This window comes from Hemibagrus wyckioides, linkage group LG23 (genome assembly GCF_019097595.1).
Source record: "Hemibagrus wyckioides isolate EC202008001 linkage group LG23, SWU_Hwy_1.0, whole genome shotgun sequence".
Lineage (NCBI taxonomy): Eukaryota > Metazoa > Chordata > Actinopteri > Siluriformes > Bagridae > Hemibagrus > Hemibagrus wyckioides.
This window is the reverse complement of record NC_080732.1, coordinates 17,180,288-17,197,103: the sequence shown is the minus strand read 5'-3', so window position 1 is coordinate 17,197,103 and position 16,816 is coordinate 17,180,288. Positions and strand designations below refer to the sequence as shown.

General features: G+C 42.3%; 1 protein-coding gene across 3 annotated transcripts; it reads left to right on the top strand.

The window, feature by feature from the left end:
- The first annotated feature begins 829 nt into the window (after positions 1–829).
- On the top strand, positions 830–11,341 carry brd2b (bromodomain containing 2b). Of its 3 annotated transcripts, none has more exons than XM_058376601.1 (12): positions 830–969; positions 4,028–4,316; positions 5,142–5,279; positions 5,520–5,667; positions 6,769–6,959; positions 7,589–8,026; positions 8,110–8,238; positions 8,430–8,726; positions 8,822–9,066; positions 9,569–9,888; positions 10,064–10,189; positions 10,767–11,341. In XM_058376601.1, the coding sequence occupies exons 1-12, from the start codon at positions 851–853 to the stop codon at positions 10,898–10,900; spliced, it is 2,574 nt and encodes an 857-aa protein (XP_058232584.1). In that variant the 5' UTR covers positions 830–850; the 3' UTR covers positions 10,901–11,341. The 3 variants fall into 3 exon arrangements, with proteins under 3 accessions (XP_058232584.1, XP_058232583.1, XP_058232585.1); XM_058376600.1 differs by having other exon boundaries at positions 4,025–4,316; XM_058376602.1 differs by lacking the exon at positions 830–969 and adding an exon at positions 1,768–2,505 and having other exon boundaries at positions 4,025–4,316.
- The last annotated feature ends 5,475 nt before the right edge of the window (positions 11,342–16,816 follow it).

Sequence of the window (16,816 nt, the reverse complement as noted above, 5' to 3'; positions counted from 1 at the left end):
AGTTCCTCCACACCAAACTCACTCATCCATGTCTTTATGGACCTTGCTTTGTGTGCAGTCATGTTGGAACAGGAAGGGGTCATCCCCAAACTGTTCCTACAAAGTTGGGGGCATGAAATTGTCCAAAATGTCTTGGTATGAAGCTGAAGCATTAAGAGTTCCTTTCACTGGAACTAAGGGGCCGAGCCCAACCCCTGAATTCAGTGATTTGGAGGGGTGTCCCAAAACTTTTGGCAAAGTAGTGTATCTCTCTCTCACACACACACACACACACACACACACACAATTAATTATTGCCTCCTAGGACAATCAGAGACTTGTTGGGATTTTGCAGGAAAGTATTTATTTATAAATATCATTATAATATACTGATATAAAACGTGGCAAACTTCCTGTTACAAGCCCACGAGAGAATGTTTTAGAGAGACGTTTCTAGAACTTTATAGCGACGAAAATAAACAACGCCTATACAACCATAAGAGAACGTTGTTTTAAAGTTCCCACCATAACATTCCCAGAACATTAGTAATGAAATATTTCCCCCGCCAAAAAAAAAAAACAAAAAACAAAAAATAACCTAAGCGGAGGCGCGTGCTAATGCTAGCGCAGCCTTCGGTGTTTACAGTATAAGCTCTAGATGGCAACCCTGAGTTGAGTAACGACTTGCTGACGAACTTCCGCCATTGTGTAAGCGGGCAGGATCCTTGTTTGAATGGCACCCGGGTTAGCCAATAGTGTTTGACGCTGGAAGGCGGGACTGTGACGTGATAGGCCCGAACGCGGCTGCTATTTAAAACCTCCGAGGGCGGAAACCGAAAGGCGCCATTTGCTTCTTGGACTCTATCGGTGAATGACAATAAAACTGAGCTCCCGCACACACACACAAAAAAACCGAAACCGCTCAAATAACAATAAAAATAAACCTCGGTTCATCCACATGGAGGCGGCGGTCAACCCGTCTATTGACAGGTAAATATTTCTGTTTTTGTAAAAAAAAAAAGATTAGCTGTAGTAATTTATTGCCGAGCACAAAAGGACGAAGCGGCTTGGGGTTGTTTAGTGGCTGAGTCCCAAATGGCTCCATGTGATCGTAGTGCACTACATAGGGCTGTGAAATAACAGCTATTAACACCCTACGAACTATTTCTAAACAATATTGAGCGGTTTCGGATCGGTACGGGGTGTTTTTTCGACTTAACTAAGGTGACTAAATCGTTTTAAATACAGACGTGTGTAAACAAAATTATTATTATTATTTTAATATTCGTGTAAAACACCATCGAGGCTAGATCTTTTTTCTACATTTATTAATGTTCCAGATTTTCAGCGCAATCGATTTTAAGTCGTTTTTATTTTAGAAAGCGTTTTCGACATGTTGTTTGCTTTTAGCCGCGTTATCGGGCCAATCTCAATCGGCTACGTGCCCCCCTCGATACGTGCCCTAAGAAGGGTGCGAAACGCTCGATTCCGCGTTCTACGTAGTGCACTTCACCAAGGAGAGGAGGCATTTGGGATGCGGCCACCATCTGAACATGCAGTACTGACACAGCTGTTATGACTAAGTTAGCTAGTTACGTAAATACCTTCCCTTTACATCGTGTTAGTCTGCTGATATTTTGGGATTAAAATTGTGAATTCGGACGCGTTAGCGTGCTAACAAGACGGTTAGCCTTCGGTTAGATGTTTAATTAATGTAAAAAAAAAAAAAAAAAAAACACAAAACAACAACAACAAACCACGCGAGTTGTCAGTGGAAAGCTAATATCTTATGTGTTTACCTGATCAGAAAGTGGCACGTGACGTGCGGGTTTGATTTGTTTACATACATGTTTACTGATAGGTGAAAGGGGCGGGGCCATCGAAGGAGTCACGCGACAGAAGTGTGTTTGCTTTCTATTTTAGTGGAAGATAAAGATTAGAAACAAACATCCCCCTTTTTTTAAAAAACAAAAAACAAAAAAATGCATCATTGGAGGTGCCAAAATTTTTGGTATAGCTTTGGTATCTGATTTATGGTTTCCATGACGATATGTGAGACGCAAATAATGTTCCTGTAATGGAGAAGCAGATTCACCTTTGACCTCGGTTTGATACAATGACCACCCCAATTAACCTAATGAAATAAATATAGCGTGTAATTAACCGAGGTTTTCCAAAGCAGGAAGAACTTTTGCGTGTTAAATAAAAGGTGCCAAAATGTATGCATCGTTTCTATGGCGATGTAGGAGACACTCGAAAACCGCGCCCGTCCACAATTCATTACAGTTCACCGAAGGGGAAAGGGCAGGGGATCTGATAGACATTTCTGTTGGTGGTCAATTTCGCTTGCTCTTGTCAGTCAGTAGAAATCAAGAGGGGAGGGGTGTGTGTGTGTGAGATCTTTCAGGCTAGTTAAGCTGCTAGTTGTCTAGTCACTAAGTTCCACACATGATGGACTCTTTCAGAGCACATCTGGACAAAAATAGCTCTGACATCACCGACATCCAGATACACTTGGTTTTTGTGGTAAACTTCAGGATATATTTCTTTCTCTCTCTCTCTCTCTCTCTCTCTCTGTCGTAGAATTTTTTTGTTAACCCCTTGGATATCTCTAGCTTTATCATAAGAACGTTGATATATCTACAGCTCTATCATATACAGCACCAAGGTTTTCATTTTAATCTTGATTTATTTAAGGTTCGATCGACAAATCTTTCTAGTCTAACTCTTAACAGCTGATTTTATTTATTTTTTTAAATCCATTTGTTACCAGGTTATGCAAAACCTAGATGTCATGAGGACTTGCTGTAACACAATTTGTTTGCTGTGTTCACATGCAAAATCTGTCGTCGGTCACTTTCAGTCCATCAAGCTGTGAAAGCTTCACGTTTTTTGCCTAGCTGTGTGTGTGTATGTATATATATATATATATATATGTATATATATATGTATATGTGTATATATATATATATATATATATATATATATATATATATATATATATATATATATATATATATATGTATATATATATATATATATTACACACACAAGAAATACTTTATTTCCATTGCCACGGATGTCCAGATAAAACCGGATACAGATCCAGTGTTTCGGACGACTCGCTAGGTCCGATTTTATGCCTTAAACATTTGTGTTTGGATTTCTCTGGGGAAAAGATATTATGATGAATCTAGCTGTTTACACAATTACGCTGAAATGTTTGTCTTCTGTTTATTCAAATTATTTTATTTTTTTAGCTGCTAAACCGAGCCAACGGACCGAGCTGTGGTGCCGTGGGAATGTTCTCAGTGTTTGGAAAAGCAAACACAAAATAGAAAATAAACTCTGTATGTGAAACACCGAATGTTTCCTGCTAATTCACAGAGAGACGACTTAGCGTTTTATTTATATTTCTGTATTTTTTTAACAAATATTTTGGGTTTGTGAGAAAGTACGTATCATGAGGAACCAAACCAAATCAAAATAACGTAAGGAGTCCACGGTATCAGATTCCTCATCCAGACTCGAGACGGACTAATAGGTGTGAAAGAGCTCGAAGAGACGGAACAAACTTGAGCCCTGTCTCAAATTACACACTTTTCTTCACACACTCTTCTAGTCAGTATTATCGCTAGCGTTTGGTGTTTGGTCTGCAGCAGAGTCGGTGTTTCGCTATTTTATATCTACTAGACAAACCGCAGATGGTTGACCTTCACATAGTTTGAATTCGGAGCTCTTGTCTCGTTACCATGATTCAGTGCAACCTTTAATCATCATGCTGTCAGACCGCTCAGGTTCACGGGTTAAACAGTGTTTGTGTTTTCTGTTATTCTTTTAACTATTATTTATTTATTTTTTAATCTTTTATATATTATGAGAAGGTGGCTCCAGGCCTTCTGTACATCGTCCTATATAATAATTTCCCTGCTCCAGAAACCAAACTATTCTCTCTCTCTCTCTCTCTCTCTCTCTCTCTCTCTCTCCCCCCCTCATACATCTTTTTTTTCTGTCCCTCTCTCCCCCTCTCTCTCTCTCTCCACAGCAGGTCTGTCATGACGGGCGCCATGGAGTCAAGCGCAGCCAACCCGGGCAAACGCATCCGCAAACCCTCTCTACTCTATGAGGGCTTCGAGGGCCCCGGCCTGCCCCTGGCCCCCACGCCTGTAGCGGGGCCGCCGCCCTCTCAGCACCTCCCTGTGAAGGACCCGAACCGCCAGGGCCGCGCCACCAACCAGCTGCAGTACCTCCAGAAGGTGGTGACGAAGGCGCTGTGGCGTCATCACTTCGCCTGGCCTTTTCACGAGCCCGTGGACGCCGTCCGTCTCAACCTGCCCGTGAGTGTGTGCTTCATACGGTCGCGGGGTGTAATGCTGTAGGAATCGGACTAAAATATCCTTAAACGTCTTTTAAGAAACTGTCTTACTTACAGAAAAAAGCACCAGATCAAATACGAAGCAAACGTCTGACAAATCTTTTATTTTAATAAGCAAACTCTGGATTGTGCACCAGGCTCAAAATCGATAAAGATAACGCCTTTGAGCCGAGATCTTCAGACGTGCCGCAGGCTTTCATTCCAGCCACGTAGCACATGCACTCCATAGCTGATTGGAAACCAAGATCAACTGATTAAACAGGTGGAGTCCAGAAGGCCTTGTGGATAAGATCGAAGACTCCTGCCTTTGAGGGTGGATCTGAACCAAAATAATAATAAATAAAAATCCTCTGGCTGAGGAATCGGTCCATAAACGATAAATAAATAATATTTTGGTCCTGGAGTAGTAATAACGGCTGGTCCCTAGATTAAATGAAAAGAAACAAACAATTAATAGGACATGAGCCATAATATGAGTAACAAATCCTGTTAAGAATTAATAATAAAGTGTGTATATATATATATATATATATATATATGTCCCATGCTGGAGGACAGAAAAACAAACATGGAGCATGTCAGTGCAAGTGAAAATTTCGTTTATCGTTCTTATAGTGGAAAAAAACAACACTGGGCAATGTATCTGTTTTGCGAGAAAGAAGTCATGCTTTTGTTAAGATTTATCAGTTCGTACATCGAAGACGCCTTCTCTGATCAATCAAATGTGGGCGTTTAAGGAGATGACGAACTGCTGACCATTTCCCTAACGGCGTGTTTTCTGTCCCAGGACTACCACAAGATCATCAAGCAGCCCATGGACATGGGCACCATCAAGAAACGGCTGGAGAACAACTACTACCGCAGCGCCAGCGAGTGCATCCAGGACTTCAACACCATGTTCACCAACTGCTACATCTACAACAAGGTGAGAGAGAGAGACACACACACACACGGAAATGAGAATCCCCCATTGAGGTTCACTACAGCGCTAGTTTCCACTGGTTACTCATTGTTTTTTTCCCCCAGTGCAGCATGGGTTAATTATTTAGGGAGTCTTGTGTTTCCGTGTAGCTTCCGTCTCTCCCATGCCTGAAAAATTGCGCAGAGCAGGATGTGTTAAAAAAAAGTATAACAGGAAGTAATGAGTGTGTGATTTGTGACCTAGCCCACTGACGACATCGTGCTGATGGCCCAGTCTCTGGAGAAGGTCTTTCTGCAGAAGGTGGCTCAGATGCCCCAAGAGGAGATCGAGCTGCCTCCTCCTGCACCCAGGGGCCGAGCAATCAAGACGGCCAAATCACGACGAGGAAGAGGTGGGGGCTGGAGCGCTTGTTTATTCATATTGCTGAAAAAAAACCTTCGTTTTAAGATATCGAATAAGAACGCATTTGTGAAGAAAATGTGACTAATTTTGCTCAGCTCGAAGCGCTCTACCTGGATACGAGCAATTCTGAAAACTTGTAATTTATAACATCTAACTGTTGTGGTGTTTGGGACACGTCTTCAATGCTGCTTGTTGCTCGGAAAATTCTTGAATGTAAAAAATTGATGTCATTCCGAGCTCCAACTTTTCTAATCGAGTCGAACTCAAATTCAGAAAACGTTTTTGAACATCTGTGACATCACATCATCATCCTGTGTTTATCTATTTTTTGGGAGTGCCATGACTCTACTACATGTGGGCGTGGCCTGAGGTGCAAGATGCTGCGTTCACTAAATGCAGCATTAAAACCGATGACTGTCGGTCATTTCAGATTGTAAAAGAAAAAACAAAGTTTTTTTGGTTTACAAAACTTTTAGCCAATGTCTTGGTATGAAGCTGAAGCGTTAGGAGTTCCTTTCACTGGAACTAAGAAGCAGAGTCCAACCCCTGAAAAACAACACCTGAATTCAATGATTTGGAAAACTTTTGGCAATATAGTGTATATGATATGGGTGACGAAATTTATAGCAAGAGTTTATATCAAATCAAATATTGAGCAGACTCTATCAGTTTCTGACCGATTTTATAAACGGATTCAGATGGCATGTTTACTTCAAAGAAAAAGGAAAGCTCTGATGAGTGGTTATGAGAGATTTCATTTTTAAGTCAGTTAAAAATCTTCTCTGTTTGGGTAGAATCAGTTACTGGAATTAAACTTGTGTACTTTACGACTCTCCCATGGTGATAATCCTGTCATTTAGCACTGAATGAGCTGATGTTATCGTTGGATGACCTCAAAGGTGTCTTCAGGCCCGTCATTACACTATTAATAGTGTGTTTCTGCTAATTGTTTCTTTTACACTGTTTGTGGTCGGAAAAAACATGTTTATTCCACCAGGGAGTATTACACGTCTTGCAACATCAAATTAGTGTTTCTTACCTAATAATATCATCTTATTTCTCTCTCTCTCTCTCTCACTCTCTCTCTCAGGAGGCAGTCTGAGTGTAGCTCAGCAGGTCCCAGCTGTGTCCCAATCCGCCTATTCGCCCTCTTCTCCCGACACCCCGGACTCCATGTTTTCCGGCTCTCCTCACATGATGCTCAGTAAACCTGGACCTCCTCCCCCTCCGCCTCCTCCTCCTCCTATCATGACTCTGCCCCCCACACAGCCCACAGCTAAGGTACTGACTTACAAATACAGTAGTGTACTGTAGTAGGAAAATGCTGGGATATAACACAAACACAATAAATTATTTATAGCCTTCTAATTTGCATAAACAGAAAATATCCCTTTTTTAATGTCTATAAAGAATCGAAGCAAAGGTTGCGCTATGTTCCTCTCCTGACTGTGTGAAACAGGGCCTGATACTTCAAATAGGGAAGTGTTCATGGTGCACTTCATTTATTTCACTTCAGTATTATTGTCGCCGGTCCTGCATCGCGCACTCCGATCAAATCAGCAAAGAAATTAGGTTTGTCCTGTCGTCTGTTTCACTCTTTAACTGGACGATAGTTATTTGTCCAGCACGATTCACATCAAGTCTCGACTGTTAGTCCAAGGATCTGTTTAGTTCAGCACTGATCGGCTAGGATTGAAGGAAAAAATGACACTGAATTGAAGTTTCTGTGGAGTGCCGTAGACGCCTGTCCAAAATGGGTTGAAATGACTTATTTATGAACATGTTTTATTTTTTAACCCGTAGGCCTCCTTAGATAATGACTCTTGCTCTTGACTCTCTATTTTTAGTGAGAAGCAACATTATCGTCAACATCCTAAAGCTGAATCTCTTTCCTTTTTTCCTACTTGCAGAAGAAAGGTGTGAAGCGTAAAGCGGACACCACCACCCCGAGCACCACAGGTTTCCCCGTGCCCCCCGCAGGCCGTGCTATGGGTATGGGTAAGGGTCGTGGCGCTCTCTCGCTCTCGCCTGTACCCAGCCTGACGTGCGGCATGGGCGTGAGCGAGCCCGTGCACCTGCAGCCCGTCATGGGACGATCCGTGCCGCGGCGTCCCATCAAACCCCCGCGCAAAGACCTGCCCGAGCTGGCCAGGCCGAAGAGCGCGCCGCGTCACCGCACCAAGCTGAGCGGCCAGCTGAGATACTGCAGCTCCATCCTGAAAGAGCTGCTGAGTAAGAAGCACGCGGCCTACGCCTGGCCCTTCTACAAACCCGTCGACGCGTCGCTGCTCGGCCTGCACGACTACCACCTCATCATCAAGCACCCCATGGACCTCAGCACCATCAAGGTCAGTTTTGTGCGCTTATAAGATCTTATAAAGTTAATGTACTCTCAGGTACAGATTTCTAAATTTTCTCTGTCTGACCCCAGAGGAAGATGGACGAGCGGGAGTACAGGGACTCACAGGAGTTCAGCGCTGATGTGAGGCTCATGTTCTCCAACTGCTATAAGTACAATCCACCTGAGCACGATGTGGTGGCCATGGCACGCAGACTGCAGGTACACACACACACCATTCCAGATTTTTTCCTCTTTATTAATTTTTCCTAAACATGTGTCCTTTTTTTTGCTGTAAACAGCTTCTTCAGTGGTTATAACACTTATTAACTTGTCACCACTGTGATAATTATTTACATAGTTACAGCTTTTTAAAATTTTTATAACATTATTTTAAAATGATTTTCTTTCAGGACGTGTTCGAGTTCCGCTTCGCAAAGATGCCCGATGAGGTCCTGGAGGAAGAGGAGGAGGAAGAAGGCTTGGCGCCGACCTCACTGGGCCGTAACGTGGGCATTATGGGCTTGCAGCACTCCTCCTCGTCCTCGTCGTCTTCGTCGTCTTCGTCATCCTCGTCGTCTCCCTCCTCTTCGTCGGAAAGCGAGCCGAGCAGCGACAGCGAGCCGAGCAGCGAGAGCAGCCCGAGCTCGGACAGCGAGGAGGAGAGAGCGCAGCGCCTGGCCCAGCTACAGGACCAAGTGTGCACTCAGGTATGAACAAAATCACACACACACACTTCTCCAGTCTTATTATATATGTCTAATTACCCGTAACCCACAAACCCACGCTGTGTGTCCCTTCGCAGCTGCGGGCGGTGCACGAGCAGTTAGCCGCGCTCTCGTCAGGCCCCATCATCAAACCCAAGAAGAAGCGAGAGAAGAAGAAGGACAAGAAGAAGAAGAAGAAGCCGGAGAAGCGCAAAGGCGGCCGGAGCAACGAGAGGGAGAGGGAGAAAGTAACCAAAGTGACCAAGAGCAAATCCAGCAAGATGGCGTCCATGTCCACTCAGAGCAAGAAAGCTCCTGCCAAGAAGAACAGCAAGAGCAACAAGTAAGACGTTTGTTTCAGCAACCGAGTCGTGTTCATCATCAGGTGTAACCAGACCACAGTATTAACCTTTTCTTTGCATCAGTCTGAATTCTTTTACTTGATTAATACATTTTACTTATTTATTTTTAATCGATAATGTGCACATTTACAGTCAAAATCACGGTCATCATAATAGTTAAAATAATTTTTATTTTTAGTTTGAATTTTATTGATTTATTTTTTAAATAGTTGTTCCTATTGTATGTTACTTTTATTGATAGTTCTAATATTCTTTATATTATTTCTTACCCTTACTTTTTGTAATATTTACATATGTGTTTATTTTTTAATTTTTACTAATACCTTTTTGTAATATTACCCTTGTAATTTTTAATTGCATTAATTTAATTCATTTTGGAAGTACCTTTTATTTTTTATGTAACTAAGCTTCACATTACTGTATGTATTATCATCGCCTTATTTATTTATTATTATTTTTTATTTATATTTTCTTTTTTTTCAGGACGACTAAGAAGGCTTTACCGAGCGCGGCTCGTTTTACGGCTCCCGCCCCGCCGATACCGCAGTACGACTCGGAGGAGGAAGAGGACGGTCTGCCTATGAGCTACGACGCCAAGCGCCAGCTCAGCCTGGACATCAACAAGCTGCCGGGAGACAAGCTTGGCCGCGTCGTGCACATCATCCAATCCCGCGAGCCCTCGCTGCGCGACACCAACCCCGAGGAGATCGAGATCGACTTCGAGACGCTCAAACCGTCGACGCTGCGTGAACTCGAGAGCTACGTCACCAGCTGCTTGCGCAAAAAGCCGCGGAAACCTTACGGTAAGATTTCATGGACACTCTGCGTCATCAAATCACGATTCTAGCTGACTCCGCCCCCAATAACGCAGCTCATGGTTATTTAGGAAATGTGTCTAAATTAAAGTTTTACTGTGAGAGGTAGCAGAGGTGATGGACTTGTTCCTGACACACTGTGTGTGTGTGTGTGTGTGTGTAGTGATGAAGCCAGCTAGTGGGAAGTCTCGTGAGGAGCTGGCTTTGGAGAAGAGAAGGGAGCTGGAGAGAAGGCTGCAGGATGTCAGCGGCCAGCTCAACTCCGTCAAAAAGCCTCAGAAACCCAAAGGTGAGATTTGAATCCGTTTATTCTGTTATTTGAAAAATGCTTACATCTCTGCCTTATCATTGGTATTGGACAAAATCACGATTATAGTGATTAAAGCAGCTCATGCGGTTTGAACATTTGCTTTTCTGTTCGCCGCAGTTTCTCACCCTCAGTGTTCTTTTGAATCTCACATCAGTCTTGATGGTGAATGATAACAGGAGATTTACAAACGGAGTCAAAGGAATTCCAAATATTTGAAACATTGAACTTGTTTATAATAGCAGTGGGCCTTGTAGATCACCCTTCCAGTAGTAAAGTTGCGTGCTTGAACTTTTTGCGCAAATCAACCTGAAACTAGCGGCGTAAAGGTCAAGCTCACACATAGCTGGGAGCGAGTGAAGCTAAAAATCGGGCGTATTTATGAATAGAACGATAAAACGAAGCAGAAGGTTGTCTTTATGCCTCACAAGCAATGCAGATTTTCTGGGGTCAAAAATACAACCACGCTTCTCATAACCAGTTAAACTGCTAGTTAGGTACCAGCGCTGTTATAGTGAATAGGTGATGAGTAAACTTGACCGTGTTTCCTCTTCCGCAGTGGAGAAAGCCAGCGTGAGCACCGAGCCGCACTCCATGCCCGCCCGCCTGAGTGCCAGCAGCTCCAGCTCCGACTCCTCTTCATCCTCCTCTGACTCCTCTTCCTCAGACACCAGCGACTCGGACTCCAGGTGATCGTGCGGGTTACGAGAGCACCGCGACACGACGGCGGCACATCCCAGAATTCATCCTGCCGGGATTCCGGGAGGGACCGGGACTGTGTGGGGTGATCCAGAGATCCAGAAAAAGACGGCAGGAGGAAAGAAAGAGGAAAAAATGTAAAATTAAAAAAAGAGCCAAACTGCATCATCCCTAGGCCACACTTTCATGTGCAACGACAGATTCCCAAAAGCGTGTTTCGAGACGTGTTTGTTAACGATGTACAGACTGTGTTGGATTAATTTTTCTTTCATAAAGAAGACTTTTATAAACGTGCCCATAGTGGGAGGTCATGTGGACATAGAAACTGCGCTGGAGTCTGGTCAGTCATATACGAGTATCTTTCATCCGCGGTGGATTTAGAGCTCGCTTTCAAATTCTCTCTCTCTCTCTCTCTCTCTCTCTCTCTCTCTCTCTCTAAACCACAACATTTGACACCTACCTTAATCTTTAATCTGAATCTTACGTCTGCCTTAATTTGAAGCAAGCAAAACAATTTATCTCCATATTTCACGTAGAACGTTAGAGCGGACGCTACGTCGGGAAACATTCAGACGGAACGTCCCGACAGAGATAACCGAGAATCGGTGTTTCTCCAGTTCCTTTTCACATGTAAACGATTAGCCAAAGGGAGGAATGTCCCTCATAAAACTTGTATAACTAGTACTCGAGGTTCTTCAGTGCGATTATTCCAGTGACCAGTAATGTGTTTAAAGAAAAAAAAAAAGAATTAACTAGTTAAAGGTGTAGTCAGTGGTCATTAGGTCGAAGCTGTCTTTAAAACTCAACTCATTTAGGCGTGGCTTTGGATGGAACGCCGAAGGCTTCATTAGTTTGAGTTTAGAGAACTCGCTTCGGATCCCTGGCGCGGAAATCGCCGATCGGAATCTCGCATTTTCATGAACTCGACGAGAACGTGACGTGTTTCGGACTTTCGCTGACCGCACCTTTGATTTTCACATTTCTTCTATTGTTTGTTCATTTTAATGTTTTTACATCATCAAATACAGGTTCTGAACGTCTCAAGATGAAGTCTGTTATCTGTCTCGTCATCTTACCTGGACTCGGCGACGAGGCCGATTTTACCGAGTGCACGCTAATGATGATAATCCCCGGGTTAGCCTGACCTCGGACCTGCAGCGCTGACCGTTTTTTATTTTATTTTTATTTTTTTCCCTTCCTTCCTTGCGTTCAGTCCATTGCTAGCATTAAATCGTGCTGCTTTAAGTCACAGATTCAAAACCCAAAATCCACTTTTGAAAATGTGATGCCTGAAGTTTGAGCTTTCTTTCATTTTGTCAGGTCTGAAATGGTGATTTTTGTAAGGGGGGGGGGCTAAATAAAAGAAAAGAAAAGAAACAGCCAGTGCATGAAAAACGATGGAGCGATTATTGTATATAAACCTCCTCAGATCATTATTCTACTTTTTCTTCTTTGTTTTGTATCAGCTTGTCATCGTTTTAACCTGTTTTTGTTTCCTCGAATGTAAGGAGTACCACCCGGTTGTTGTGAACCATGTAGCTGCACAGACACAACATTCCGTTCCTGCGATATTTATATTTAAAGAAAAAAAAATATGGTCTTTGAATTGTATATTTAGTTTGGTTTTATTTGGGTGTGAATACATGTATGCCAACTGACTTTGCGTCTTTATTTATTTATTTTAAATACTCAGCGCTCAGGTTACGATGTTCTCATTCCGATCTGTTCCTTTTCCCATTACAGTCTACAAAACAAATCATGCTTTTGTGTCATAACATGTAGTAGAGGTGTAATAATGTGGAGGTGGTTAAGGTGATCTGGTTACTGATCAGAAGGTTGTGAGTTTTTCAGTCCCAGGCCCCTGAGCAAGGCCCTTAACCCCTAATTGCTTAGTTGTATAAAAATATCAGTCTCAAAGGTGTCTGCTTAATGCCAGAAATGTAAATGTTGAAGTAACACAATCATGCTTTGTATCTAATCAGATCAGGGAGGTAAGTGGGCGTGTCCTAATTATTTTTCCCGCTCTCGGATCACTAGATTGTGGGGTGGGGGGGGGACAACCCAAGATGTAGAAATGCCAGCAGTTCCTCATCCTCAGCTTCATCACTCCACTTCCTATAAGACTGCATTTTCCTTTCAATTCTAGTCTCAAAAAAAGTTTTTCGTAAAGAATTTACTCGGTTCTATTTCTCAAACACAATTTTTCTTGGTAGTCACCGTGACCCTGACCAGACAGTTACTAAGGAACGGTTTAAAAACACGTTAATATTTTTCCAGTGAGCTTCGTATCTGCCCGCTTGTTCACACTCGCATGAAAGTGAAAAACTTCCCACGCATCAGACTTTTGTCACTTCCTGTGGGATCTCAGTACCGATGCACACCTCTAGACTCGACCAGACACCTTTGAAAGAATAATAAAAATTGTGCACACCAACTCTTTATATCTGTATCCATTTAGAGAATATTATCAGATCATTCTGCATGCTTTTGGTTACACGGCAAATCAGGAGGTATTTTTTTTAATTATGCAACATGTATACCTATTATATAACAGCTAACAATCAGGGAAGTTGAAATCTTCCACTGAGATTCGCATCGGCTGCCTTCTTCTGCATACATAAACTCACTGAACATTTCAGCAGGGTTAGGATGATAAAGTGACACTGCAAAAAACTCTTCATGAATGGTTTGATGAACATCTCAGTGTCATGGCCTGCAATTTTCCTGTATCTCAAGCCGATTGAGCGTCTGTGGGATGTGAAGGACAAACAAGTCTGATCTACGGAGGTTCCACGTCATAAGGTAAAGAATGGTGCTGCTATGCTGTTGGTGCTGGACTCCACAGCACACCTTTAGAGGTCTTGAGGAGTCCATGCCTCTACAGGGCTGAGCCATTTCAAGGGTATTTCCTCTTCAGCATAAGGCACCTCATTAAGTATTTTGATGTATTCAAACTGACCCATGATCCCTGGTATGCGGTAAATAGTTCCAACACCATGGTATGAGAAACGTCCCCATATGCTTGTGCCACCATGTTTCACTGTCTTCACACTGTACTGTGGCTTGAATTCAGTGTTTGGGGATCGTCTGACAAACTATCTGCGGCCCCTATACCCAAAAAGAACAATCGTGCTCCATCAGTCCACGAAATGTTGCACCATTTCTCGTTAGGCCAGTCAATTCCATGAGTTCAGTTTATTTGTATAGCGCCTTTTACAATGGACATGGTCTCAAAGCAGCTTTACAAAAGTAGAGAAAGGAGAAAGAATAAAATTATTAAAATCAATTATATAACTATTTTATCCATAATGAGAAGCCTGAGGCGACGGTGGCAAGGAAAACTCCCTGAGATGATATGAGGAAGAAACCTTGAGAGGAACCAGGCTCAGAAGGGAACCTTGAGTGACACTGGACAGTAAATAACGTCCTTTTTACAACAGCAACCAAGGGCTCATGAGGAACTATTAGGTCAGTGTAGTTTCTGAGTCCATTATAGACACTAATTCCTTGCTGTAATGGCAGATCCCTGACGGTGTGAAAGTCCCTGGCTGTCTCCAGGGTCACAGGCTGTCCACACAGATCCATCTACAGCATCAGTGAACACCACAATGCTACGAGACCAGGGGTAGAGCCAGTGGTCACACTAGAAACTCAGAACACTGGAGTGGGATGTATAGCTCGACAGAGAGAGAGAGACTGATTAAGTATGCTTGTGATCATGTGATGTTTAAAGACAATATAGATTATGTATAAAGTGCAGGCAGGGACTCTGACAAGAATAGCTCTGACAGCATAACTAAAAGGGAGAGCCAGAAGGTGAGAGACATGAAGGCTTCCCGGGACATGTGGCGTCCTACCGGGTCAGTGTGTTCTTTGGCAAATTGTAACCTCTTTAGCACGTGTAATTTTTCCAACAATGGGAATTTGCAGAGCGTCTTGCTGATGTCTTGGCGTCACATAGGTGTCTTCTAACTGCACTTACAGGTAACTTTAGACCTTCTGGAGCTGATCATTGGTCTTCCCAATGAGTCTTCCATCCATTTGAAATGATAGTTTTCCATTTTCTTCCAGGTCTTTCAGGGTTTTGGTTGCCATTTCAAAGCATTTGATACGATTTTAGCTGAACAGCCTATCATTTTCTGCACTTCTTTATATTTTTTCCCCTCTCCAACAACTTTTTAAATCGAAGTGCGCTGGTCGTCTGAACAACGTCCCATTTTATGACCCATTTTACTCATCGAGAAATGCACTACAGCCAGCATTGGCTGCCTTCGTCCATAACTAACCCCACACTGCTATTATTTTGAACACGCCCCTTTCGATGAATGATTCAATTACACCGAATCAGCAGCATGCATGTCATGACTGTTGGGTTTTTTGTTTTTCTATTACTCAACTACACCTAATAGTAAATTATTTTTATATGTAGAAATATTGGTGGCACGGTGGCTTAGTGGTTAGCACCTTTGCCTCACACCTCCAGTGTCCTGGGTTTGAGTCCCGGTCACTGTGTGTATGGAGTTTGCATGTTCTCCCCGTGCTTGGTGGGTTTCTTCTGGGTGCTCTGGTTTACTCCCACAGTCCAAGCTTCTAGGCTCTAAATTGCCCATTGTGAGTGTGTGCCCTGTGGTTGGCACTCTGTCCAGCGTGTATCCTGCCTTGATGCCTGAGAGAGGCACAGGCTCCCTGTGACCCCATAGATAGTTTGGATAAGCGATACAGACAATGAAATGAAATGTAGAAATATCATTTCTACCAAAAACAGTGATTGATCTGGTTAGTGATGTTGAGCTGCTATTATTGTGAACATGATATTAAGCAGGTGGTTTGAAAGTTACTGATTAGTGTCTACATTTTATTCAGGTTATAACAACCAGCATTTCTAACGGTTTTTAAAAGATATCGTGATATCTGCAATATCTCATTAAAGTATAACCTACAAGTTGATGCTGATATATCCCTATTGTATCGTCAGATTGCTCAGCCCTGCTCTAAAATCTGACCGTTATCTAACATTCTGCCAATTTACACCATTTCTATCTCACCCCAAATGTAGAAATTTTTACAATAATGCTATAAAGCATGTAGTCAGGGATTCATAGATCATAGATATGATCTGATTGGATTTCACTGCTGATAGATTCAAAAAAGCCTGAGATTACAGAAGGACGAGCGTTAATCACTCAGCGTTAATTGTAGAGACCCAGAGTGCAGTGTGCTTGTACGGACACCGTGAGGTGCAATTGGACCAGAGATGCAAGGTGAATCGACTGTCTTTAAAAACTCAAACCTTGAGGCTAAGCAGGGAGCACTTCCTGTTAGATCCTTTAAGATTAATACACGCTATTATTACTGAAGTTTGATATCAGTTCTGCAGATGAATCCCATCCATTTGTGTTCAGTAAACACAATTAAAAAAAATAAAAATAAATTGTTCTCGGATCATTAAGCATAATTTTCTGGTTTTTATTTATTTATTTATTTATTTTAATTAAAAAATATTGAATAGATTTGATTTATTTATTTATTTATTTAAAGGAAAATACTTCAATTGATAGTAAGCCTTTACATTTAAAAAGTCCATTTATAACTAAAACATAATGCAGTGTAGCCTAGGGCTTGTTTATTTTATATGTAAGTATATTCTTGCCATTTAAATTAGACAAACACACACACACACACACACACACACACACTGTGCAGTACTGATGCTCCACCAGCTAGATAATAAAGTCTCTGGAGTCTTCTCTGTAGTTTCTATACCACGTTTTAAAACCTTAGTTCAGTTTTAATGTGATATTTGATCAATCTCACAGCAGAGCTCCAAAATGATAAAAATTAAAACATCACTCAGTTAATTCATTCAGTTTGATTCTAGTCAGAGTTGCTGCGGCTCTGGACCCTATCCCA

Bases quoted from the DNA above. Each gene is read 5' to 3' on its own strand.
- brd2b (XM_058376600.1), top strand. From the start codon at position 851: ATGACAATAAAACTGAGCTCCCGCACACACACACAAAAAAACCGAAAC. The intron at 970-4,024 runs GTAAATATTTCT...CTCTCTCCACAG, and splicing joins GTCAACCCGTCTATTGACAG to CAGGTCTGTCATGACGGGCG. The intron at 8,727-8,821 runs GTATGAACAAAA...GTCCCTTCGCAG, and splicing joins AGGACCAAGTGTGCACTCAG to CTGCGGGCGGTGCACGAGCA.